Source organism: Spermophilus citellus (genome assembly GCF_964194105.1).
Source record: "Spermophilus citellus genome assembly, chromosome: 17".
Taxonomy (NCBI): Eukaryota; Metazoa; Chordata; class Mammalia; order Rodentia; family Sciuridae; genus Spermophilus; species Spermophilus citellus.
Window position 1 is genome coordinate 14938302 of NC_138199.1, and position 26124 is coordinate 14964425.

Below are 26124 nucleotides of genomic sequence, written 5' to 3' on the forward strand. Positions count from 1 at the left end.
TCCCCTTAATGGAAACACATGAGGATGATGGCAATGTTAAATTCAAATTTGTAACTTAAAAACAAACAGCATTGACAAAGATGTGACGATCAAACACATGTATGTATGCCTTTGGGTTTACTCATGCACAGTCTTGCTAATGAGGACCAGGGCCAGAGCAGGCAGCAACTTCGCTGCAAATCTCTGAGCCAGCCTCAGCCTTGGTGCTCCTTACCCCAGCAGCTAGGTCAGAGGCCACATGAACTTCCCTTAAGCAGGAACTGCAGGTGCCTTGGGCAGTGTGGGACAACCCTTTTCTGAACATTATTCTGCTTTCAGGAACTTAGCCCAGACCTGCTAAAGGAATATGCTACAACACTTGACCTAAATAAAGGTTTTGAAGGTGGTGAATACGAGAAACTAAAGATGAGTCAAAGCCAGAGAAAGAACATATAGTTCTAAAACCTTTTACTCTTTTCCTTTTGCTGGCTGGTGTGAGAAGTTCTGGTTTGGTAACAAAAGAGGCAACTATTTGGTCAGTGAAAGGCCTGCAGCTTGAGAGATGCCAATGTTGTCCATCTCATGAGTTCTGATCCTTGGCGGAGTCTGTTGGGGGACACAGCATGGGAAGTGGGCAGGAGTCAACCCCCCCCCCCACAGACACTTGTCCATGGAAGAGACTTTGTGCCACGTCTGGAACATCTGGGTGGGTACAAATACACCCACCAGAGGTGTCCTGAGAAAAAGTATCTGCTACAAAATAATAATTATTAATAAAAACAAATCTGAGAGCATTAGGAGGAGAGGAAGCAAGACCAGTTACCCAGGTTTGCCCTGGGATTCTCTTAAAGCCTCCTCCAATTTCTGTCTAAACTTGTCATACTTCTTCTTGCTGGATTTTGTCCTGTTCCTCCTTTTCCAAGATCCTTAGGAAGTTCTGGAACTCAGGGATGGAGAATGTGTCCCACTCCCTCCTCCAGTTTCATTCTCCTTTAGCACAAAGTTGAGGACATCTGTGTCTGGCCAGCAAGGAGGCACAGATAGAGGGAGCAGTCAGCAACAAAGAGTTTCTAGAAGAGCACTTGACCATCCTTGTGTATTTGCTTAAAAAGTACAAACTTTGGGGGATTTTCCACAACCATAAACCTCTTGAGGAGCCTGTGATTGTGCTGCTGATGGGCAGCTACTAGATGACATCCAGTGGCATATAGAAAGATGTCTGCTTGCCCGCCATCGCCCCAGGTTCACTTCCTTGATGGACTGGGTCCTGATCCCAGCAGGCACTGCCATGGACCGCAGAAGTTTCAAATGCACTTTGATGAAACCCGTGTAGGTGCCACATTTGCTCAGCTTCATGTCCAGGCAGTTCTCCAGGCTGTTGTGGCTGTTGATCTGCTTGATCTCCTGCAGTGTAGGCAGAGGAGATTCCCGAGATTCCCTCCTCCACCATCTTACAGATGTCTGCTCTTCCCATTCCTTAAAAAGGTCCTCTTGGCCATGAAGAAGCAATCTTCCAACTCCTCCTCTAGGCTGCAGTACTTCTTGCTGCTCTCCACCCGCGTCTGGACCAGCTGGCTAGCTCGCTCAACCCAGCGGCGCCATCTCCTCTGTTTTTGAAGAATTTGTCGAATAAATTCTCCAGAGCAGCTGCACAATTTTACATCCCCACCAGCAATGTATGGGAGTTCCAATTCCTCCACATTCTTATCAATATTTTTTTTCCATTTTTAAAAGCTAAAATCAACCTAGTGTACAACTAGCATTTTGGAAAGCATTCCTTGAAACTTTTTAAGATCTGTAGAGGATGACTGATGACGCTGAACATCTTTTCATGGACACGGGGCCACATGGGGCCTTTTTATACATCTCCTTTGGAGAAATATTCGTTGAGTTCCTTTGCACATTTTAATTGGGCCTTTTGTCTTTATCACTTAGTTGTGAGAATTCTTTATACATTTCTACATATTAATACTCTTACAAACTGATATGCAAATGTTTTCTCCCACTTGTAGGTTGTTTATTAACTTTTCAGATAGTGTTTGTTGATACATATATGCTTTTTATTCATCTATTCTTGCTTCTGTTGTGAGTTTTTTTTTCTGTTTTGTTATTGTTGTTTGTTTTGTTTTGGTCATAACCACAGAACCACAGCTAAATCCACCTTCATGAAGATTACTCTTATATTCTAGAAGTTTCATAGTCTTAGCTCTCATATTTAAATCTTTCAGTAATTTATGTGTTACTGTTTGTATGTCTTCTTTTGAGAAATATCTATTTCAGGGCCCTGGCCCATTTCTTAAGGGGATTATCTATTTTCTTTCAATAGAGTTTGTGTTCCTTAAATATATTGGATATTAATCTCTTATCAAATGCATGACTTGCTAACAAAGAATATTTGTATATTTTATTTTTCTTTATTTCTTTCATTGGTGCTTTGTATTTTTTGCTCCTATAGATCTTTGATGTATTTTTGTTAGATTTATAACAAAATATTACACTTTACAGGGATGAGAATAAAAATGACATTTTGTTTTTAATATAAAATTCCACATGCTCATTGTTACAGTGCAGGAAATCAATTGACTCATGTATATTAGCTTGGATCATACAATCTTCCTATAACCCATTTGTTAGTTATGGAGTTATTTTGTGAACTTTTTTTGGTTTAATATACTTAGAGGACCATGTCAGCATCAGACACAGACAGTTTTATTTCTGCTTTTCCAATCTATCACTATTTGTTTTTTCCCTCTTATCACATTAGCCGCGATTTCTAGTACTATGTGGAAAAGCAGAGATGATACGCAACATGCTTGCCTTTTTTATGATTTTAGGGAGAATGAATTAAGTTTCCCACCATTAAGTATATCAGCTGTAGGTTATTTGGTAGCCATTCTTTCTGAAGTTGAGGTTCTTCCTAGCTCTACCTAACTTACCAGGTTTTTATTTTTCACGAATGGGTACTGGATTTTGACAAGTGATTTTCTCTACATTTAATGATTTGATCATATGATTTTTTTTCTATAGGTTGTGATGTGATGGACTTTACATTATTGATTTTTGAATGTTGAACCAGCCTCATATATCACTTGGATAGATTTCACTTGGTCGTGGTTTATAATTCTTTTTATACATGATTGTATTTCATTTGCTAATATTTTTGGTTGAGAATTTTTACATCTGTATTCATGAAAGATATTTGACTGTACTTTTCTTGTAATGTCTTTATTGGGTTTTGGTATTATAGTAATTCTATTCTCATAGAATGAATTAAGAAGTATTCCCTCTTCTTCTTTATTCCAAAGAGGTTCTACAGAATTGGTATCATTTTCTCCTTAAATGTTGGTAGAATATACCCAAATATATACTATTTGGGTTTGGCACTTTCTCTTTTAGAAGGTAATTACTTATTGGCTCAAGTTCCTTGATTGGTACAGGCCTATTCTGATCATCTATTTCTTCCTGGGTGCACTTGTGAGTTTTTTTTTTTCAAGGAATTGGTCTCTTGCATCTAGATTAGTGAATTGATGGTAATATAGTTGTTCACAATATTATTTTATTCCTGATGTAAGTATTTATGTCATTTCTCTCTATCTCTTCCTTTCTCTCTCTTAGTCTGACTAGAGGCATCTTAATTTCATAGATCTTTTCAAAGAAGCAGGTTTTAGTTTCACTGGTTTTTTTTTTATTGATTTCCTGTTTCAATTATGTTGATTTCTATTCTCATTCTATTATTTATTTAATTCTGTTTAATTTAAATTTAATTTACTCTTCTTTTTCTAACTTGATAAAATAGAAGTACGGACAATCATCTTTAGATCTTTTTTACTTTCAAATACATGCATTTAATGCCATAAGTTTTTCTCTAGGTAACTGCTTTTGTTGCATCCTGGTAATTTTTATAAGATGCACTTTCCTTTTCATTGAGTTCACAGTAATTTTAAGGATTATTTGAGAATTGAAAAATTGACCCTTTTATTATTATGTAATGAGAAAGGGCAAAAAAGAACATGACAATTACTTCTGGAATTTTTCATTAAATATTGTAGGCCTATGGTTTAGTGGAAGTAACTGAAATCAGGAAAAATGAGAACATGGATAAGTGGAACTATTGTGTCTCAAAACTACAAAACACTGATTAAAGAAACAAAAGATGTAAGAAATGGAAATGCATACTATGGTCTGGACTGGAAGACTCAATATTCTTAAGATGTTGACTCATCAAAAACTTCTCTCAGGATTCAGCAAAATTCCAATCATAATTCTAACAAGATTCTTTTGTGTACAAAATGATGATCTTACTATAGAATTTATTCGAGAAGGCAAAGCTAGAAATTAAAATCAGTTTTGAAAGAGAAGAGCAAAATAGAAAGTTTCGCATTTCTTATTTCTAATCTATTAAGTGACAATGACAAAGTAAGTGTGATATTAAAGAAAAGATAGAAACATATATCACTATTGAGAATCATAATAGCATAAAATGCAGAACTAGATTCACTCTTATATCCTCCATTGATTTTTTTTTTAAAGAGAGAGTGAGAGAGGAGAGAGAGAGAGAGAGAATTTTTTTTTTAATATTTATTTTTTAGTTCTTGGCGGACACAACATCTTTGTTGGTATGTGGTGCTGAGGATCGAACCCGGGCCGCACGCATGCCAGGCGAGCGCACTACCGCTTGAGCCACATCCCCAGTCCCTCCATTGATTTTTAATACTGTAAGCAAGGCAACTCAGTAGAATATAGCCTTCAACAAATGATGCTGGAAAAATCAGATTTCTCATGCTAAAGAAACAAAACAACAACAAAACCCTTTACTCCATTCCTCTCATTCTCTAAAATAATTAACTTAAAATGCATCATAGACCTTGTTATTTGTGTATGAGGAGAGTTCCCATGATATCTTTCTCTGGAGTCATAAAAGTCCCAGAGACAGGTGCAGTGGCACACACCTGTAATCCCAGCATCTTGGGAGGCTGAGGCATGAAGATTCTGAGTTCAAAGCCAGCCTCAGCAACTTAGTGAGGCATTAAGCAACTCAATGAGACTGTATCTCTAAATAAAATACAAAAAAAGGGCTGGGGATATGGTTCAGTGGTTGAGTGTCCCTGAGTTCAATCCTAGTACCAAAATAAAATAAAAAGTCCCAGAACAAAAATTAAGGAGCAGGTGGAGAAGGATTGAAGGAAGGTGATGTCAAGTTGCATCCACTCAAGCTGGTTGAAGCCAGTGCAGAGCTGGTTCCTGCAGCTGTGGCTGAATGAAGAGATGAGACTGATGAACCTAAAATGGTGTATCAAAATATGTATTTCTTAGTGAATGTGCTCTTCTGCCAGGGATGTAACAACTGTTTAACTGATTTGGAAATTGGAAATACAGTACATTCTCTTTCTCTGTATTTTGTTTTTTGGCTAAACCAATGCACAAAGAGCAGAGGCAATTAATACTGATACCAAGGAAAAGGTTATTTGTACACAACTAGAGTGGGGAGGACTGAGTCTGAAAGCCTGGGGTAATTTTTGGGTATCACATCCTATTTTCATGTCCAGAGATAAATGTTAATAAAATCTATAACAACCTAATACAGGCAAGACTATAGAGGATGCAGATTCCTTAGGAATGAAGTTTGCACCGTATCACCATGCACAGAACTTAATTTAGTTGGTGACTTCCAAGTTCTGGGGCCATACAGAGCAGGCAGTTGAAGAAGGGAATATAAATGATGGTATGGCCTTGTAATCAATTTCAGGAACATAGAACATGACATTAGGAAGTTATCTGATATATATGAAGAGTATTTGGGATGGTGTTAATGATGGGTGCTATGAAGGTTTTCCTAGAGACTTAAGGAGGCAAAAGTAAGTAAATAATGTGGAATCTGGACTTCTTTTTCTAACTTGACATGAGAAAGTATTGGACATGATGTGGAGGTGTTCATCGTTTTTTTTTTTAATTCCTGTTCTTTCCTTATATAGGCATATATGAGCAGGCTGCACCAGCACAGAACTCCTGCCCATTCCCCAAGCAGCCAGTGATTAAGCATCCATCCCTGAGCTTGTTTCCATCCTCAGTGTTCCCCAAAGTATAGTCAGGTGTGATCTATGGCTATAATCACTCACTGCGGCAGGACTCTTAGAGAATTGTCCTAGTGAGATGTGAGTAATTATTTTGTTTATAATTAGTTATCCCAGGATCTGAAGTCCATCAGGAGCCGGTTCTCTATGGTGCAGCAATGAGTAGCAAGAGATATGAGCTGGGGTGGTGTAATACAGATTATGACTATAGAGGTTTTTATTTCACATGCCCACAATGAATGAGGGGAGTTGGATCTTAGGTCAGGGTCTTGAGGTCACTCTCAGAAATCCTAGGTAAATCAAGAAGGGTGGTGCTTATTTCACCTGTAGTGTCTTTTCAATTTGAAGGTATAGTTTTTCCAGGTTATGCGTTCTCTAGGATGTTTTTTTTTTTAATGGGATGGCTTATCTGTTCTGTACCCCTCTGTCTCTCACATCTTCCCAACATTCTATAAGTATTTTGTCTAATGTCTGCAAGTTGAATTGTTAATGATAACATTCATAAATATCAATGTGCAGTATATCTTATGATACAACGACAAGATTATATCATTTCAACATAATGACAGCTCTGTGAGCTAGGTAGGCTTTAATGCAATAGGCTTTAAATGCAATTGCTTTCTTTTAAAATCATCTATAAAGAATTAACATTTTTTTGGACAGCCCCCCTCTTAAGACATTGTGATTAAATTTTTCTGAGAGGATCCAGTAATCTGCAATTTAAAGAAAATGTTTGTCCTTCCTATTTCTGTTCAACCCATCTATCAAAGCATTGATTTTCTGTGGGTATTAAGTAAAAATATAAAACCTGAACCATGAAGTCAGAATAAGTATTTTAACATTATGCCCAAGTGAGTTGCATGTACACTAAAGTCCAGAAGCACTGCCCTCGCTGATTCCTATGTGCACCCCGCACTGAGAATTCCTGATTTCATGGGTCAGGGAGATATGAAGGTTAATCCATACTCAGCACAGCAGCTGAAAGTGATGCCTCTTGTTTGTGACTCCTAGTCACACTCTTGACATTTGGGATGGAATTTCCTCAGTTACAAGGAAAGAAAAATTGTGAGAAACCAGGTATATGATTTGAAGTAGAGATTTTCTTCCCATTGCAATGCCAGCAAATAATGTTCAAGTGTAAAAACTGCTAATGCAGCAGAATTAAACACCACTAGCAGGGTGAAAATCCCAGTGGTTGGCTTCCATTATGTCTTTTTAGTTAAGGAGCTCCTTACGTCTCTTAATGCCCCTCCTCTGATTTATTTGTCAGATTTGGGGTACAATGGGCTATATAAGAGTCAGAATTTTCCAGAAATCAGAACCAGACCATTTACACAGATAAATATTTGTAGATAAAGAGGAAGGGGTAGAGAAGAACCGGGATAAAGAGTGAGAGAGAGATTCATTTTAAGAAATTAACTGTCATGATCATGGGACTGGCAGGTCTGAAATCTACAGGGCAGGTCAGTAGAGCAGATGCCCAGTAGTGTTGATGCTACCATCTTGGGTCTGAAGACAAACTGGAGTAGAACCCTTTTCTCTTCAGCAGACTTTCCTTTTAAGGCAAGACCCACCCTCTCTGAAGGGTGATTTGTTTTATTGATTTGAATGCTAATCATAATACAATGCCTTCCCAGTACCATCTAGATTGGTGTTTGACCCAAACAAGGTGGTGTGGTTTGGATCTGGAATGGCCATCTGGAATGGTCTCATGTGTTCAGAGGTGGGGCTTTGGGGAAGTGATTGGATCATAAGGCCTCTGAGTTCATCAGTGGATTAATTCACTGAGGATGGAATGGACAGCAGGGAGGTGGGACCTAGATGGAGGAAGCAGGTCACTGGAGACAAGCCCTGGAAGGGGTTTATCTCTGGGCCCTTCCCTCCCTCCTTACTCTCTTTCTGCATCCTGGCTGCCATGAGCTGAGCAGCTTTCCTTCACCACACCCTTACATCATTTTGATCTGCCTCACCTCAGGCCTAGAGCAACAGAGCCAGACATCCATGGACGGAAACCCCAAACTGTGAACCCAAAGAAACTTTCCACCTTTAAGTTGCTTATGTCAGGGACTTTGGTCATAGTGATGAAAATCTAACTAAGCCTTACACATTAGGTACCAGGGCCTAGCCAAGTTGAAAGGAAATGAAACTAACCATCACATGGGCTATGGATAGTGGAGGAAGAACTCAGTTAAGGGCTTGAAGGTAGAATTGTTTTTGTTTCCCCCATAATTTCTAAAATTACCATCATGTTCATTTTTCCCCACACTAATATCAATGACATAAGGTGAAATGAAGCTTAAAAGACTTTTAGACCAGATGCTGTGGTTGTAGCTCAGTGGCAGAGTGCTGGCCTTGCATGTGTGAGGCCCTGGGTTTGATTCTCAGCACCACATAAAAATAAACAAAGAACAATGAAGGTATTGTGTCCATATACACCTAATAAATAAATAAGTAAGACTAGAAACCTCCTAGGTTCCTAGGGTCTTAAAAAAAAAGGGGGAGTTTTAGACCAACTCAATACAAAGTAGTGAAATGAGCAGTAGATCTGATGTACCCTGATGTTTTCCATGTTTGCAAAATTACATCCATGACGTTTATAATAGAGTGTCAAAATGCATAGCTAAATGATAAAGAAGTGAGTTCTTGTTCTGGAAACAATTGACAGTAGCAGCAATTTTAATTTGATAGAGTTTTGCTGTCTTTAAAGGTGAAGGAATGCGTGCCTCAGCCTGAAAGGCAGTCAGTCAGTATTTATGGGACACTGACCACGTCAGGCTCCAGGCCAGGGGCTGCCCTGCTGCAGTCTGAGGCACACATGACTTTTCTTCATGGAGTTCATAATCAATGGGAAGTCAGCTATCAACCAGGGATCAGGGCACTCAGTGCCATGAGATGAGTCCAGGATGCTCTGGAAACTGTATCATGATACAAGGAAGGTTTAGCTTAGCAAGTGCCACGTAATACCTCTGAAAGAGGAGGGGGTAGGCCAGGTGAAGAGGGAGGCAAGGAAAGCAGGTGGGAGGCAGGAGAAACAGAAAGTGCAAAACACTGGAGCCTAGAAATGAAGGCTTCATCCCAGTACTGCAGACAGGGAAGGCAAGAGGCATCGTGCAGCCAGGAGAGGCTGAGGAAGTGGGAAAGGATCAAGTAATGAAGTGTCATTTGCACTCCTGAAGGGAACTTTGCCTTTTTCTTAAGAGCACTGAGAATCTATCACTGGATGTAACCAGAAGAGAATTTCATCTTATAATGTCACAGTGCAAAAGAAAGTATTTGGAGGAGAAGGGTATTGAAGCTTAGAAGCAGGAATTTAAGAGGCAATTTGCACAGTTCAAGTGACATAGGAGGTCAGCTTGTCTAAGGTAGTGATGTTTGGAACAAAGAGTGGATGAATTCAGAATGCAGTGCAGACTCTGTAGGACTTGCTGGATTGGATATAGATGGTGAGAGAAATGAGTGAGTGAAATAAAACTCTCAGGTTTCTGAGTTTGAGCCTGAATTCCTTTTACTTAATATGAGAGACAGGAGGACAGGGTTGGGAAAGGAGCAGGCAGAGATCATGAATTTCACTTGGGCTCTGTTTTGCTTACTATGCCTGTGGTACATTCAAGGGAAGATAATCATTAAGTCTTAAAATAGGGTTCTGTAGGATAGAAAGAGGTCAACACCTGAGTTTTAAATGATATTTGAAACTTTGAAGTACATGAGTTTTCTTGGGAGTATATGTTGAATTAGAAGGCTGCAAAGTTGAGAAAAATTCCTAAAGAGCATGACCATGTCAGAAACTGAAAAAGCAGGACCCATTTATAATCACTGAGGGTGACTGGCCTGTCAGAAAAGCAAAAACAAAACAAAACAAAACCACATCAATACATTTTGTGTGTCATAAATGTTTACAAAAGAATGGAATATTATACCATGTTAAAAAGAAGTGAAGCAAGTGTCATGTCTTTTTTTAAAGATTATCATTATACACATTTATGATATAAGATGGTAATTATTGCAAAGAGTGAAATAAAGATTTTTTGATAGATCCCTAACAGGTTTTATACCATAGAAGTATGTAATTTTATTTGAGTTTCTAAAGGACTGAATTATTTTCTCTTTAAGAAACTGGAGACAGAGCATGACAGGAAGGAACCAAACTCTCATCTCAGAGTTTCTCCTCCTAGGCCTGCCCATCCAGCCAGAGCACCAAAACCTCTTCTATGCCTTGTTCCTGGCCATGTATCTTACCTCTGTCCTAGGGAAGGTCCTCCGCATCATCTTCATTCGCCTAGACTCCCATCTGCACACGCCTATGTATTTGTTTCTCAGCAACTTGTCTTTTTCTGACCTCTGCTTTTCCTCTGTGACCATTCCTAAACTGTTGCAGAACATGCAGATTCAAATTCCCTCCATCCCCTATGCAGGCTGCCTGACTCAAATGTACTTCCTCCTGTTTTTCGGAGACCTGGAGAGCTTCCTCCTTGTGGCCATGACCTATGACTACTATGTGGCCACCTACTTCCCCCTGCACTACAGCCCCAAGCTCTGTCTCTCCCTGGTGGTGCTGTCCTGGGTGCTGACCATGCTCCATGCCCTGTTGCACATTCTGCTCATGGCAAGACTGTTTTTTTTTTTTTTTTTTTTTTTGTGATGCTGGGAATTGAGCCCAGGGCCTTGTGCATGTGCAGCAAGCACTGTACCAACTGAGCTATATCCCCACCTTAGACCATCTTTTTTTGTGTGGACAACATGATCCCCCACTTTTTCTGTGACTTGTCTGCTGTGCTGAAGCTGGCCTGCTCTGACACCCATGTCAATGAGCTGGTGATATTTATCATGGGAGGACCCGTTGTTGTCTTCCCATTCCTACTCATTATTGGGTCCTATGCACGAATTTTCTCCTCCATCCTCAAGGTCCCTTCTTCTTGTGGTATTCACAAGGCCTTCTCCACATGTGGCTCCCACATTTCTGTGGTTTTACTGTTCTTTGGGACAATTATTGGCCTCTATTTATGTCCATCAACTAATAATTCTACTGTGAAAGAGACCATCATGGCTCTGATGTACACGGTGGTGACTCCCATGCTGAACCCCTTCATCTACAGCCTGAGGAACAGAGACATGAAGGGAGCCCTAGGAAGAGTTGTTTGTAAGAAGAAAAATCTCTTCTGTGTTTGATGGAAACACTTGTGATTTTCATATCATTTTTTTCCAGTGATATTAATATTGGAATATTATTCCAGAGTTTTCCCCTCACCTTGGGAACCTTTGTTGACGTAGCACACTCACTACACAGTGGTTCAATATGTAAAAGAGAGGAAGCTTAGCTGAGCAGTTCACCTAGGGAAGGGGGTCTTGGTGATCCGGATTTGCCTTTCTTTGTCTTCCCAAGTGATCCTGGGAAAGCCAGGTGTAAGAATTACTGTTTGATGTGATGTTCATGCCTAACATCCTTAGTTATCCCAGGATCTTATAATTTTATCTAGAACTCTGCTTTGTCTCTGGTGTCATTTTTAAATAGTTCTCTATAATCTTAGGTTAATATTAAATAAGATACAAAAATCTCAGCCTTGTGGGTGAGAGCCCCTTGCCCTCCAGTGCTCCCCCAATGTCTCTTACATATGCTCTCCTGCAGACATTTTCACATAATTTTATCTTGAAGCCTTCTTCCCTCCCTCTCCTGGATTTATTTTCATGTTTAACATGTTCTGACTTGACCTAAACATAAATGGATCTTTCTTTTTTTCCTTAAAATTGATATTTTATTTTTGCTACAATATTTCATTTTGTACATACCCTGATGATTACCTAACATGAAACTTTATCATTATTTTCCCCCAGTAATAGGAAGAGTAACTAGAGGTTCGTTAAAATTTTTAGTTTGTAAGAACACCTCTCTTCTATTTGGTATTTTGGACTTTGACAATGTATTTTCTGTTTTTTTTCCCTACTCTCATGACAATTCAATGGGAATAGAAAAAATAGCATTGTTGTTTTACAGGCTTAAATTAAAGTTCAACATTTTCTTATATCACAAAGAGGGCCAGTTTGAACCTGTGTAAAATCACAGACCATCTGATTCTACAGTTTCTTCTCATTCTTCTCCCACTTCTGAAAGAGAAAGAGTATCCATTTTTAATTTCCTTCCTTCCTTCCTTCCTCCCTCCCTCCTTCCCTTTTTTTGGTACTGAAGTGCTTACCACTGAGCTATATCCCTAGTCCTCTGTATTTTTAATTTTGAGTAGGGTCTCTCTAGGTTGCTGAGGCTAGCCTCAAATTTGCTATCCTCCTGTCTCAGTATCCCAAGTTATTGTACCACCAACAATGCAGTTATCTTTCTCAAACTCTTGGCAGCACTGGTCCTTGATCTGTTTGTTTCCTTCATGCTCAGCAGTACTCAGTCTCTTCTGGATAATGAGGGTGAGGGCCCCTTGCTCAACTGTTCAGTTTCCTCTTGATCCTATGGTGAGCTCCCCTCACCCACCATTGCTCAGGATTCTCTGAGTTCTAGGTTCTATTGTTTCACCAGAGTAGAAACCCACTGGGATCTGTGGATAAGGAGCAATTCCTACCTTGACAGGACATTGTGAAATATGGCAAAGGACCATTTCCTACCATCATGGAGTACTTCCTGAGACCTGTGAGAAACCACACTGTCCCACCATCACTGTGGTGCTGCCTGAGATATTGCCCTAAAGGATATTCTCTCAAAGAATCTGTGTTGTGTGAGCTCCCCTTGCCCACCAGCACGCAGTCTCCTCAGTGTCCTGAGTATGAGTACCCTCTTGCTCAGTGATGAGTCTCCTCTGTGTCTTGTGGGTGAGAGCCCCTCGCCCTCCAGTGGGTGAGCGCTCTTTGCCCACCAGTGCTAAAGCACCTCTGTGTCCAGGGACCTCACCCCAGTGTGTCTTCATTGCAGTTGGTTCTTGGTTGCCTACTAGTGAGCACCACCCTCTCTCTAGTGTTACTTCCTTATGAGAATATGGTGGGTGTGTTTCCTGCAGTTCCCTGGGCACCTTTGATCTTTGTTGTTGAGTGCATATTTCCTTTCTTGCCTGTCCCTCGAAGAGTTTGTTGTGTGTTTTGTTTTGGGCTCTTGAGATGCTGGGAGTTTGAATTTCTTGGCTGCCTCTCGTGTGCTGCAGGAGTACTCTCAACTCGCGGTGGTCCTTCATCACCCCAGCTTGTGATGATTCCTGGAGACATCTGGCTGTCCTGGTTGGGTTGTTCTGTCCTCTTACTTAGTAGATAGATCTGTAGCTGCTGACAGGCTTTCTGCAGGGTGCCTTTCTGCACTGTGCCAGACAGAGATGGCTGTCCTGAGGTTCAGAAGCCCTGAGACAGAGATTTCCTGTACCCACCCTGAGCCTCCTTCTGACCAGGCTGCCTCCTTCTCAGGGTCATCCCTGGGAAAGGCTGGGAGCAGGGTTCTGCCCTCCTCCCAGGCTCTCTTTTTGTCCCTTCTGGGCTCTTATTCACTGATGACAGCCACAGTCAGCTTCATGGTCCACCTTCTCAGTCACCTGGACTCTTTCCCAGGTTGGTCAGCTCTTCCCTAGAGGAAGTGTTGGGGATTGAGAGTGGGTTCTTCTTCCCTGTCTTTAGTCCAGATTTTTGGGGACATACTCACCGTGTTCTTCTCTGTACCCAGTGGGAGGAGCAGCACTGAGGGGAGGAACAAGAGCTCCAGACCCAGCAGATCCACACATCTGGGTCTCCCAGCTTCGTTCCTATAGATGGCACTGCTTCTATGGGACAGGTGGAGGCAGATCAGCATCTTCCTTTGTTTTGGCCAAATGGAGATTGAATTCATTTTTTTCTTTCTATACTGTCTTTTCTTATTTGTGATGTTGGTGAGTGCCCCTATCCAGTCAGCAGAGGCTCTAGATTGTTGGGCCCCGGGGATAAAAAAATGTCATCCCGAAGCTTGCTCCCCTGCTGAAACTCCCAAGGGTTCCCAGCCAACTGACCTTGGGCCCCTCACTGAGGTGCTGACCATGTCCCCTGCACAATTAGAGGCTATGACCAGCCTGGGCCTGTGGTATCCCAGCTTCCAGTGTCTCTTCAGTCCCCTCTTGGACTCCCCATCTTTCTTCCCTGTTCCCCCCTGTGCCAGGCCCCTTCAGCAAGTCCTCCTAAGGGCATGGAGCCCCCACCTTCCCAGACCACCCTCAAGCAGCTCCTGAGCTTCAGGGCAGGTCACTGGGGCATAGTCAGGGCTGGAGTGAGAGTCCAGAGAGGAGGGCCTCTGAGCCTCACTCTGGAGGCCCACCCTATGGTTAATATCCCCCTCCCTAGTTTTGCATTCAAAGAGGCAACAGCTGGAGTACATCTCACTGGAGAAATGTGAAGGACATGGGGCAAATTCCTTCAATGGAAAGCCCCTGGAATCTGGGTCAACAGAAGGAAAGGTGAGGGGTGGAGGGAGTCCATAGCTTGAGGGCATGGGGAAACTGAGTTGTGTGGTGTGGCTGCTGTCCTGTGGATACCCAGGTGTGGCCGAGGGATGGGCAGCAGGAGGGCTGGGCCCAGACCCCTCAGTGTATCGCTAGATGCAGCTAGGGCAGGAGGGGCTCAGGAGGGCCCAGGAGGGTGAGCCCCAGGAGAGTGCAAGCCCCTCCTCCAGGTCCCAAGGCCTCTACGGCCACCCCATACGGCACAGGAAACATAATCAGCAGCTGCAGGACACAAGGACACATGTGCACAGAACTTTCCATATACTGGCTGAATAATGAACCACAAAAGAGCTTTAATAACATTCAAAGTATGGTGTGGATGGGCAGTGTGTGTGTGATGTGTGCATGTCATGTGTGTGCTGTGTTTGTGTGTGGATAGTTGGGTGCTGTGCATGTTATGTGTGGTTTGTACAGCACAGTTTGGACAGGATGGTGTGTTTCTTGGTATTTGAGTTGTCATACTGTGTGTTGAGTGGGGATATGTGACTATGTGTGTTGGGTTGTGTGATGTGCAAGGAGGTGTGTGTGCATCTGGTATGTGTGTGTGTAGTTTTGTCCGTCAATTCTAGTGTGATTGTTCCTTTGCAGAGCCAGACCCTCAGGGTCAAGGTGCCACCTACCCTGTGTTGGTGAGTGGCAGTTATGTTAATGACAGTGATCCCTTTGTCCACAGAACAGCCTGTGGCAGACAAGGGACTCCTGAGATTGATATATAAGGCAAGGCCCAAGTGTCCATCATAGAATTCCTGTGTCAAGATGGCAGGTGGCTAGCGGGCCTGGTGCCCAGCAGGATCGTGGTTTCCCGTGGCCTCATGGAGGACTTCATCAATTTTCTCTGGGTTATTGTCTCCAAATATGCTACAAGCCCAACAAGCCAGTAGGAAGCATTTGGGAAGCAAGTTGGTAACTGGACCAGCACACAACCCAGCCTCAAGCTCACATGTCTTGGGCTCAATAATGCAGATGAAGCAATCAAAGAAACTCTGCTCATTTGGCCACTTGTAGAAATTGTCAAGCAGTTGAAAGGGGAAGAGGAGGTGTTTATCCAGTAAGGCAGGATGAGTCCATGAAATGTGCAGTGCAATGTGAAGTGGAAATCCTGTTTCAGACCAAGGGAGGAAACACTTATGTGATGAGGAATGAAGGTGAAGGAGCTCAGAAGCTGGACAAAGTGGACAGGGCCATGGTGCAGCTTCACAGAAGGTCACAGGGAGGAGGAACAGACCCTCCTTTCAGATGAACTCAGGCCAAAGCACCCCAGCTCTGCACATTTTTGGTTCTGAGGTTTTGACCGTGGGTTGTATGCATTGGCCCATAGGTATGTGTTTATGGAGTACTCTGTGTGCACTCATTATTTGGGTCTTCAGGGAACGTCTGTCTGCTAGATGCTAGACAGTGGTCCTTTCCCCACAGGGCCCTGCCCTGGCCATTTGCCCTGTGCCTCCAGAGCCATGCACTGCTGCCTGCCACTCCCTATGGCTCTCTCCCAGCAGCCCTGGAGCATTCTTCTTCAGGGCTCCATCCCTCAGCAGTGCCCTGGCCAGGCCTGTGTGCCATGTTCAATCAGAACACAGCCACAGAGCTGGCACCATCGCCCTCCTAGCCATGTTGGGCCTCCCTGGGCTTCTGCACCAGCTCCCAGCCCAAGGAGTGGGACTGAGCCTCCTTATGGGTGTTCTGGAGGCTATGGGGGAGCCAGACAGTGGAAGTTGGAGGGGGAGAGGGAGAGAATGTGAGCGCAGAGCAAATGGGGGCTGGGGGACAGGAAATGCAGGCTGCAGGGGAGGAGGCTCCCAGTGAGGGTGCTGACTTGAGGGTGTGAAGACAGGAGGAGCTTCCAGCTCCACCCTGCTGCTAAGACTTTGGAAAAACAGAGCTTTCCTGTGTTGACAGCACCTTTTCTGCCCTGAGTCTGACAGGATGCTCGACACACCTCATGTCATGAACCATCTGCCTCCAGTCTGTAAGGGAACAGTGATCGCCTCAGTTTCCAAATGGCAAAGGATGCTCAAGGGGTTTATGTGACTTTGCCAGTGGTACCTAAGCAACAAGGGGCAGGGCATGTACCAGAACCCAGGCCCATCTGCCCCTGGGCCCATACTCTGTGTGGTACTAGCAGCACCCTCCAGGGGAGGACACAGTCAGGAGCTGGTCAAGGAGGGGCCAGGTCCTGTCCTGTTGCCTGTGAGGATGTTCTGCCTGGGTGTTCCAGTAAGATGACAGGTGCTGTCTACCAAGCAGTTGTCCCCGAGGGAGCACTGTGAGTTGGTGGGGTCATTCAGACTTGGACTTATCTAGATTTAAGTCAATTCTAGGAGCACATAGAAGCCTGTTTCTACAGAGCAGAGTAAAGTACAAAGCCAAAGTTGTCAAGGTGAAAACCAAAGCCTAGACCAAGTCCAGGGTTGAGCTGAGCCAGGTCAAGACAAAACCAAATGCCAAGATAAAGACCAGGGCAACCTTGTCCTAGACACACCTGAGCCGAGCTCAGCTGACAGCTGTGACAGGCAGCAGGACCAGGCGTGCTGAGGCAGGGACAGGTGTGGTGGTGCTGGGTACTTGCTTCCTCCACAGGCAGGTCTGGGATCATCCTGAACTCTGATGCTGGCTCTTGGCACATCAGTGTGTGGATCTTTAAAAAAAAAAAAAAAATATATATATATATATATATATATATATATATATATATATATGTATTTCTTGATGTGTGATACCTGGAAGGGAAACCAGGGGCACTCTGCCAGACTTTTTTTTCTTTTTAATTTCAACACAGGATCTCACAAAGTCATCCAGGAAGGCCACAAACATGTGATCCTCCTGCCTCAGCCTCCTGGTAGCTGGCATTAAGGCGTGGCCACTGCACCAGGCTCTATGGATGTTTTGACCCTGTGACCACACTCAATGGAAGACTTGTGCACACAGCAGGGTGAATTCCCACATCTCTTCTGGAGTGATCTACTGGCAGATTCTGGGAGTCTCCTGAGTTTCTAAAGGACAGTCAGGGGTGGGGTAATTTTAGTGTTTGGCAGGGAATGCAGCTGCAGAATATACCCCTGACTAGGGCTGAGATGATGGGTCCAGTCCATGAATGAAAGGGACAGATTGATGGGGACCTTAACTAGAAAAAAGGATCTGACACACATGGTTTGAGGAATGACACAAACCTGAAAAGTGCATCTTTCTGCCCCTGCAGGGAAGAATAGGTTGTAGGGAAAGGTAAATAAAAACATATGCCATCCTCCAGATGCAAAGGCAGTGTTGGCTCTTTGGAAAATCCAGACTACAGATGTCCCCTGCCAGCTGTGACAATGGCCTTGCTCAGCCCTGCCGAGTGGAAAGAAGGTGAAGGTCTCATCCAGCCCTGGTCAGAGGTGGAGTGGAGGCATCTGCTAAGTACCTTCCAAGTCAGCTTCAGGAGCGGAATGTGTAACGCCTCCATCTTCCTGCTCACAGACCCCAGAGATGCCCGCCTGGGCTGAGGTCTCCTGTGTGTCTCCATGCAGGCCACCGCTTCCTCCTGCTCTCACCTTCTCCACCTTCCCCAAGGTTTCCACAGTGTCATGTGCTGTTTTGTAACACAATAAAGATAGAATTTAATTGCAGATGGAATGTTTTCCCAAAGATCCTTAGTGTGAGTTAGAAGCTAGGGTTACCTGGTCACTGTTGTGATGCTTAATTGACCCCACAGCTGGGGCATCCAGGAACCTGCCCCTGATCTCAGACAGTCTCCCAGCAAGAACTGCAGGATCCACACTTTTGATGGGGGGAGGATGAGGCAGAGGAGATGAGGGACCCCTTAGCTCTACCATTGGAGGAAGGGTCTAGATTTTGGGACCACACTTAGGTGCATGTACCCCAAGGGTAAATGAGGAGAGGTTCAGGGCTCAAATAGCAAAGTTCTCCATGCATGCAGCATTGGGAGGGTGGGGAATAAGGTAGATCTGAGCACCTCTTTTGAGCCCCATATCGTCCCAGATGTCCCCAGGGACCTTCATGGTGGACAGTCCCAGAGCCCTGGAAAGAAGTGGAGGCGCATAAGGTGAAAGGGGGTCCTGGTAACTTGGACAGAACAGTGACAGCAGCCAGGGAACCTGGAATCTGGGGCTGGGCAAGGGGGCAAATGCTGACCAGGGCCCCTTCTCCACTGCAAGCCCTCCTGGTGCTGCTCCTGATGGACCCCAGGCAAGTGCTTCACGACTCCAAGTAAAAGCTTAGCCCAGGAACTACTCTTTCTAAGCCTGTTTTGTTGCTCAAATTTGGCTCAGAAAGGGTCTTTTGACACTGACTCTTAACTTCTGGTCAAGGAGGGACTGGGACCTGTCCCTGATGAGGGGCTAGATCAGACCAAGACAAGTCCATTCTAGCGACTTAGGCCCAGACCACTTGATGGACAATCAGTAATGTCTTCAGAAAAGATTATTTGGAGACAGGGGCATTGTCAGAATGAAGATGGGCAGGTGCCAACCCTACCCAAAGGAGGCATTGCCAAGGCTTCAGAGCAGGTTTCCCAAGTTTTCCACTAGGTGGAAGCAGTGAGCATCTTTGCAGGTTGGCTCTTTTCACTCACAAGCTCAGGGTGCCCTTGAGGGGATCTCAATAAAGGGCCAGAAGACAGGGAGCCCCACAACCCTCAAGACTGCAGGATGGACAAGACGGAGAGACTGAGACAAGGCCCAATAAAAATCAGAAAATTTCAAAGAAATTCCATATTGCCCTTTTCCCTGCCATTTCCTACCAACATCCCAGCTCACTGCAGTCAACTGTCCCATGCCCAGGATGGAAGCTTTGGCCAGATCAAAGCCCTGGCCCAGGAAGGAATATAGGGCTGGAGGGAACTGATCATGTCCCCAGCAGGGTCCCCTGGGCCTACACAACTGATCTCCCAGCTTTGTTCCTGTGGATGGCAGTGCTTCTGCAGGACAGAAGAGGAAGATCAGATTCTCCCTCTGTCTCCTGGCTTCCTTCCTGCAGATGGAAGGACAGGCAGAGGCAGATCAGCTTCATGCTCCATTTTGGCCAAATTGTGATTCAGTTCATTTTTCTGTTTTATATTGTCTTCTCTGACACTGGTGAACGCCCCAATCAGTCAGCAGGGACTCCAGATTCTTGGGTCCAGAAGTACAAAAGTTCCTCCCCAGTGCCTGCTCCCCTTCTAGGGCTCCCAAAGGTCCCCAGTCTACAGACCCTGGGCCCCTCACTGAGGTGCTGTCCATGTCCCCTGCACAGCAGGTGTGGCTATGTGCAGCCTGGGCCTGCGATGTCCCAGCTTCCAGGGTCTCTTTAGCCCCCTCCTGAACTCCCTACCTTTCATCCCTTCTCCCCCTATAACAGGCCCCCAAAGCATGTCCCCCTAAGGACATGGATCCCCCATTTGCCCAGACCACCCCAAGCAGCTCCTGGGCTTTGGGGCAGGTCGCTGAGGCACAGTTAGAGTTGGAGAGAGAGTCCAGAGAGGAGGGCCTCTGAGCTCACCCTGGAGGCCCACCCCATGGTTAATATTCCCCACTCCAGTTCTGCATTCCGGGGGGAGGCATGAGCATTGGAGAAATGTGAAGGACACCAGGCAAAGTCCTTGGGTGAGAAGTCCCTGGCATCTGGACCAGCAAAAGGAAAGGCCACTTGGGTGATGGGTGGAGGGAGCCCACAGCTCTAGAGCATGGGGATACTGAGTTGTGTGGTGTGGCTTCGGTCCTGTGGGTGCCCAGGTGTGTCCTTGGCTGACGCTGGGTCCTGATCCCTCAGTGTATCACCAGAGGCAGCTGGGATTGGGGGGGGGCTCAGCAGGGCCCAGGAGGGTGAGCCCCAGGGGCACATGAGCCCCTCCTCTAGGACCCAAGGCCCCCCATGGCCACACCACATGGCCCTGAAACCTGATGTGCAGCCGCAGGACACAGAGACACACGTGCACAGACCTTTCCAAACACTGATCATATAATGAGCCACAAAAAAGCTTTAATAATGTTCAAAGAATGGTATAGTTGTGTAGTATAATGTTTATATACGTGGTGTGTGTGCAGTGTGTGTGTGCTGTTTGCATGTCGCGTGTGTGCTGGGTTTGTGTGTGGATAGTTGGGTGCTGTGCATGTCGTGTGTTGTTTGTGTAGCACAGTTTGGACAGGATGATGTGTTTTGTGGCATGTGAGTTGTAGTACTGTGTGTTGAGTGGGTGTGTGTGACATGTGTATTGGGTTGTGTGATGTGTAAGGAGGTGTGTGTTTGCCTGATGTGTGACTCTGTGTTTTGTCCATGAATTCCAGGGACACTATGCCTTTGCACAGTCAGACCCTCAGATCAAGCTGAGCAGAGCTGGTGCCACCCATCCTGCTGGCGAATGGCAGTTATGGTGATGGCAATGATCCTGTGTCTACAGGACATCATGTGGCAGACAAGAAATGCCCCTGAGACTGACATATAAGGCAAAGCCCAAGTGTCCATCACAGAATTCCATGGCAGTCGGTTGGTGGGGCCAGTGCCCAGCAAGAGTGTGGCTTCCAGTGGCCTCTTGGAGGACTTTACCAATTTGCTCTTGGTTCTTGTCTCCTGAATATTGAAGAATAAGATCCACAGACAATCATAAAAGGGAAGAGTAAAAGGATCAGGATTTACTTAAGGGAGAAGTGACAGATTCACCATGTGAGAGGAGGCCTGATAGCAGAAAAACCCATTTTGGTGTGCCAACTTAGGAGTTTATACATGGTTCTGGGTAGAGCATGGAGCAAAAGCTATGTTAAACACTCAGAATCAAAGCCACTGTCTTCCTTTCCATTCAGGTTCACCCCCACAGGTCCTCCTATAACTTCCATCTGGGTTCACCCCCACCATCTGGTTTTCCACCTCTGGGATAAAGGAGTTGGCTGGACTGTTCCATAGGACAGTCCAGCCCACAGGGGAGCCTCAGGTCTTTTACATTTGAATTAGGCCTTGATGGTGTTCATTAATGTCTACCCTTAGCCTCCAGGTGTGCTTACTGTGACTGAAGAAGACTAATAGCGATATTCTTACACAGTGTTACCACTGTTCATGTGCTTGCTTAGAACTCTTTAAAGGAAAAGAAGACTTATCCATATGGGTTCTTTCCATTGTTCTTACTTGTACCTACCCTTCACTCCCTTCAGAGGAGTCGGGGATGCAATCTACTTGATTGGCTAATTTTAGAATTAGGGTGGGCAAAAGGAAAGGGCTGCGATTGGATCCAATAAGGGCTGAATACCAAACTGTGAAAAAGAGCCACTAGACTTTCTATTTCTCACACTCGGGGCATCTTCCAGTGGATGACCCTGCCTCATCCTCCTGGGGCTGGGGCCAGAGGCTGCCCAGATTCCTGTTACAGAAGACTTAAAGGGTCTTTCAATGTGGACTCCCAGAGTGACCCTAGGGAGATGGAAGGTAGAGCTCTAACCAAGAGGAAGCTGCCAGGTAGGGTCACAGGGGGTGTCCCTGGGGCTGGGTGACAGCCCTCTGGAGCTATGGGGGCTGACAATGGCTCACAGGGTAGGGGTAGCTAGGTTTTTCCTGCTCTCTGTTGATTGGTTAATTTGAACAATTTGGGTGGACAAAGGGGCATAGGACTGCCCCTAGTTGTCCTGTACTGGGCCCTGGGGCTATTAGGGCAGAGCTTTGTGTTAACAGGAGGAGGAAAGTGGTTGGGGACTGAACTTAACTGCTGCTCAAAGACCACACTGGAGTCTCAAGATTATACCCAGACAACGAATAAACAATAATAAAAAACCCAGCTCCCTACTCAGGCCAGGGTGCTGAGTGCATGGTGAGGGTCGGGCAGCTGACATTCAAATGCACCTGCAGCCAGTGGGGCAAGGGTCTGAGCTGGAAAGGTTCCAGGTTCCCTCAGTCACAGTGTCTCCACCCCATGTCCAGTCTCCCTGCAGTGCCTGCCTTGCAGCTGCATTGGGCCTTCAGGCTGGTGAGCCCCTTGTTGGAAATACCCTGTGCTGCAAGAAATCAGGCACTGCTCAAGTTACTCAGCAAGGCAGACATTACTTCTGCAGAAGGATATGCTCTGGAACAGTTCAGTGAGAAAGCAACCTGGGTGGGCAGGCTGCCTCTTTTTATCCCTAAGGCAGCACTGCCCCTTGCTCTGATAAGAAGCCCTCAGGACCTACCATCTATGTGATTGGCTCACTTTAAAACTGTGGAAAAGGGAAGGGCTGTAGTTAAAATGGCAGCAACTGGCTCTTACACCAGGCTAGCTAAATACTCATTCTGAAAATGGGCCACAGGACTTTGTGTTTCTCCCACCTTCACACCCATCCTCCCTGCCTGTCAACCCCTGCACAGTCTCACTGTCCCTTTGAAGGGTAGTGCGACTTAGCGAGCACTGGCCCACTGGCTGAGTGACTGTCCTCGCAGGCACTGCCCCCACTTTCCAAGTTTCTGAACTTCTGCTTGAGCAAAGGTGACCCCCTTTGGGACAGTTACTGGGGTCACTGCCAATGTTACCATAGCAACCACCAACGCCTTCTGGCCACACAGTCCCTGTTCCTCTGGCTGGTGCAGTCTCCCTGGCCAGGCATGGGGGCTGGCAAACTCAAACCCCATTTACCACCCACATTGGCCCTGGATGAGGCCGGTTCCTGGATGGAAATGGGCTGGCCGGGTGTGCCACAGGCGTGGAGAGCATCCGCCTTACAGGGGTGTCCAACCATTGAGTCGCATCCCCAGGCTTTTTTATTTTGAGAGAAGGTCTCGATTGGTTGTACAGGCTGGCCAGAACTTGAGATCTTTCTGCCTCAGCCTCCCTGGTGGCTGGGATCAGAAGCATGGCCAGGAGGAAGAGGCTCAAGAGCAGAGGCATTCCCTCAAGCTAGCTCCCTGCCGGTCGGGGTCCGAAGCCTGGGGGAGGGAGCTGCAAGCCGCCCTGTCTTCATCCCTTGTGCGTGACGCCGTCCCTTTTGCACCCCAGTCTCATTGTGAATCCTGAGAGGGCTCCACAGTAGACAGCAGCCCTCGGCGGCGTCCAGAGGGGAGCAGGGAGGTGGGTCGCCGCGTGCCGCTGCCTAGCTCCCCCTAAAGGTTCCGAAGGAAACCTCGCGCGCGCCCCCAACCGTCGAGAAGGAAACCTCGCAGGCCAGAGGACAGATGGTTCAGGAAGGAAACCTCCCGGGCCAGGTTGGCGACGCCAAGGCAAGTTGTGGGTTTATCTTTACTACTATTTATTTATTTATTATTAAGTTGAAATGGAAAACAAGAGAATTTTAAGAGAACGTCCTGTTTTTTTATTTTAAAAATATAATTTTTATTTTTTTCTAATTAGTTATGCATGACAGTAGAACGTACTTTGATATATCATACATAAATGGAGTCTGATTTCACATTCTTCTGTTTGCACATGATGTAGAATCCCACAGGTATTATAGTCATATATGTACATAGGGTAATAATGTTGATTCAGTCTACTGTCCTTCCTACCCCCAGACCCCTGCCCTTCTGTCATTTTTGACAAACCCTTACACTACTGGTCAGGACAAGATGCTGAGGATTCTTTAAAAAGCCATCAGTCGTTGAGTGGCTCTGGCCTGTGATCCCTGCACCTTGCATGGCTGAGGAGGAAGATCACAAGTTTTAGAGTAGCCTGGGCAACTTCAAGACCCTGTCTCAAAATAAAATAAAAATAGCTCTGTAACCCAACAGTCAGTGCCCCTGGGTTCAATCCTCAGTACTACTAAATGAATTGATTAAATAAATTAAATGAAAATAAATAAAGGGGAAAATCTTTGGAGCTGAGTTGGTGGCAGTGCTGCCAGAACAAAGAGAATGTTGAGCCCCACAAGTGGCTGCAGGACCCCTGTGGGCTCAGGACACTTGAGGTAGGAAGCCCAGGCCTCTGGGCAAGCCCAGCTTCAGAAACCTCCCCAGAACCTGGAAATGCAAAGGGGTTACCCAGGGCTGGAGGCCAGAGGCTGCCTGGACCTGTGTTTCGGGGTTCTGGGCTGAAAGCAGCAGCCCCTGGGATGCACAGTCGGGGGATGTGTCCAGTCCCTGCCTGCTGGCAGAAGTGCCAGACCAGTTACACCAAAGTGTGGTCTTGTGCTAGGGGTGCTCCTGGGGTGCCAGGAGGAAGAAGGTGAGAATGGGATTGGGGTTGAGGAATCTCTGGGGTGACAGAAGGCTCTTTCATGGTCGCTTATCGGGAAGCAACCCCAGGGAGCCAGATGTGACAGGCACGGAATAGCAGAGCTGGCCCACAGGACTAGTTAGAGCCCTGGAGAGGGATGACATGTGGACAGCCTCAGGAATCTGGAGACATAAAAGAATAAGTTGCTCTGAACAAGGTTCCCAGGCGTAACGCTAGGGCAGTCCCTGGGTCAGTGGCCAGAGCCTGCCTGCCCCCCACTTGAGATGTGATGCTTGCTCCAACACACCCCTGCTGTTGAGGTCCCCATTGCCATGATCATGGGGCCTTCACAAGAACTGAGCTGAGGCAGGTGCCATGGTTTTCCACCTTCAAAACTGAGCTAATTGGCCTCCTCTTTTCATAAAGTTAGCTGCACTTGGCATTTTGTGCAGTGATCCAAGTCTGCCTAACACGCAGCTGACATTCATGCTCAGTTCCGCAGGCTCATAGTCCAAGGTCATGGCACTGGCAGACTTGGTGTCTGGAGAGGGCCACTTTCTGGTTGGCAGACATCACCTCTGGCTGTGCTCTCACATGGCAGAAGCTGTGCTCCTTGGGCCTCTTTCAGGAGAGCAATGACGCCACCCATAGAGCCTCTGCCCCCCTGACCGAATCCTCTCTCCAGTGCTCCACAAATTTCAACATTCAATTGGGGGAGGAGGTCAGCAAGCATTAAGGCCATGTAGTTCCTCCCAAAGTACACATCCTTCTCGAACATGTAGAATTCATTTGTTCTCTTCCAGTAGCCCCAAACACCAATTTAGGATGAACAGGTTTTCAGGAAATGGATGGGGACTGAGGGAAAAAAAAAGTCTTAGAAATTTTCTAACTTTAAATGGGCACCATTACAGTCCCCCCCGCTCCCCATTCCCATCTGTTCCTCAGTCTTGAGGGCTCTGGAGTGCCATCATCTGACTGGCCATTTGCTGCTGGGCTGCAGTGGGAACCCTATCAAGGCACCTGGGGCAGAGCAGATGTTTCTTCCTGAACACAGAGCACTGTCACAAACTGCAGAGCAGGAGGCAAGAAGGAGCCCAGGTGCAGAGGTGCCCAGGAAGCCCAGTGACTGTGCCTGGTGCAGGATGCCTCAGGACTCTGGGCTGACACCAGTGACTCCATTTTGACTCTGACAATTTCCTCCTCTTGAGGGGCTTTCTCAGAAGACTTTGCTGATCTTCCACCAGGTGGTTTGGTCCCTCAGTGCCGAGGTGGATTTGCCTCATCCTTGGTCTGATCTGGTCCCATATCAGAGGGGAAGTCAGTGTGGAAAGGCCCTTTGGGTCTAACTTGGGTGACAGAGTTAGAAGGAGTGGTTTTTAGGCTGAACCTACCTGGAACCCATCATCAAGTTACATTACAGGAGCTGTCCATGGTCCTGTAAGGCGATGCAGACGCTATTACTCAAGAGTTTTGTCCCTGTGAAAAAACACCGGAGAAATCGAATTACAAGAGGAAGGGTTATTTTGGCTCATGTTTCCAGAGTTTCAGTCCATGGTCA

At 45.8% G+C, this 26124-nt stretch overlaps 1 protein-coding gene and 1 pseudogene across 2 annotated transcripts; one reads left to right on the top strand and one right to left on the bottom strand.

Moving 5' to 3' along the window:
* Positions 1 to 798: 798 nt before the first annotated feature.
* LOC308635467 (ras association domain-containing protein 5-like) lies at positions 799 to 8639 on the bottom strand (annotated as a pseudogene). The gene is made up of 2 exons: positions 8634 to 8639; positions 799 to 1586 (listed from the first exon to the last, which is right to left on the bottom strand). The product of its transcript is annotated as a ras association domain-containing protein 5-like (transcript).
* Positions 8640 to 10176: 1537 nt separating this feature from the next.
* On the top strand, positions 10177 to 11216 carry LOC308636609 (olfactory receptor 1E2-like; the record flags this gene model as incomplete). Its single annotated transcript, XM_081272189.1, has 2 exons — positions 10177 to 10656; positions 10764 to 11216. 2 exons carry the CDS (start codon positions 10177 to 10179, stop codon positions 11214 to 11216), a joined length of 933 nt encoding a protein of 310 aa, XP_081128315.1.
* Positions 11217 to 26124: the final 14908 nt, after the last annotated feature.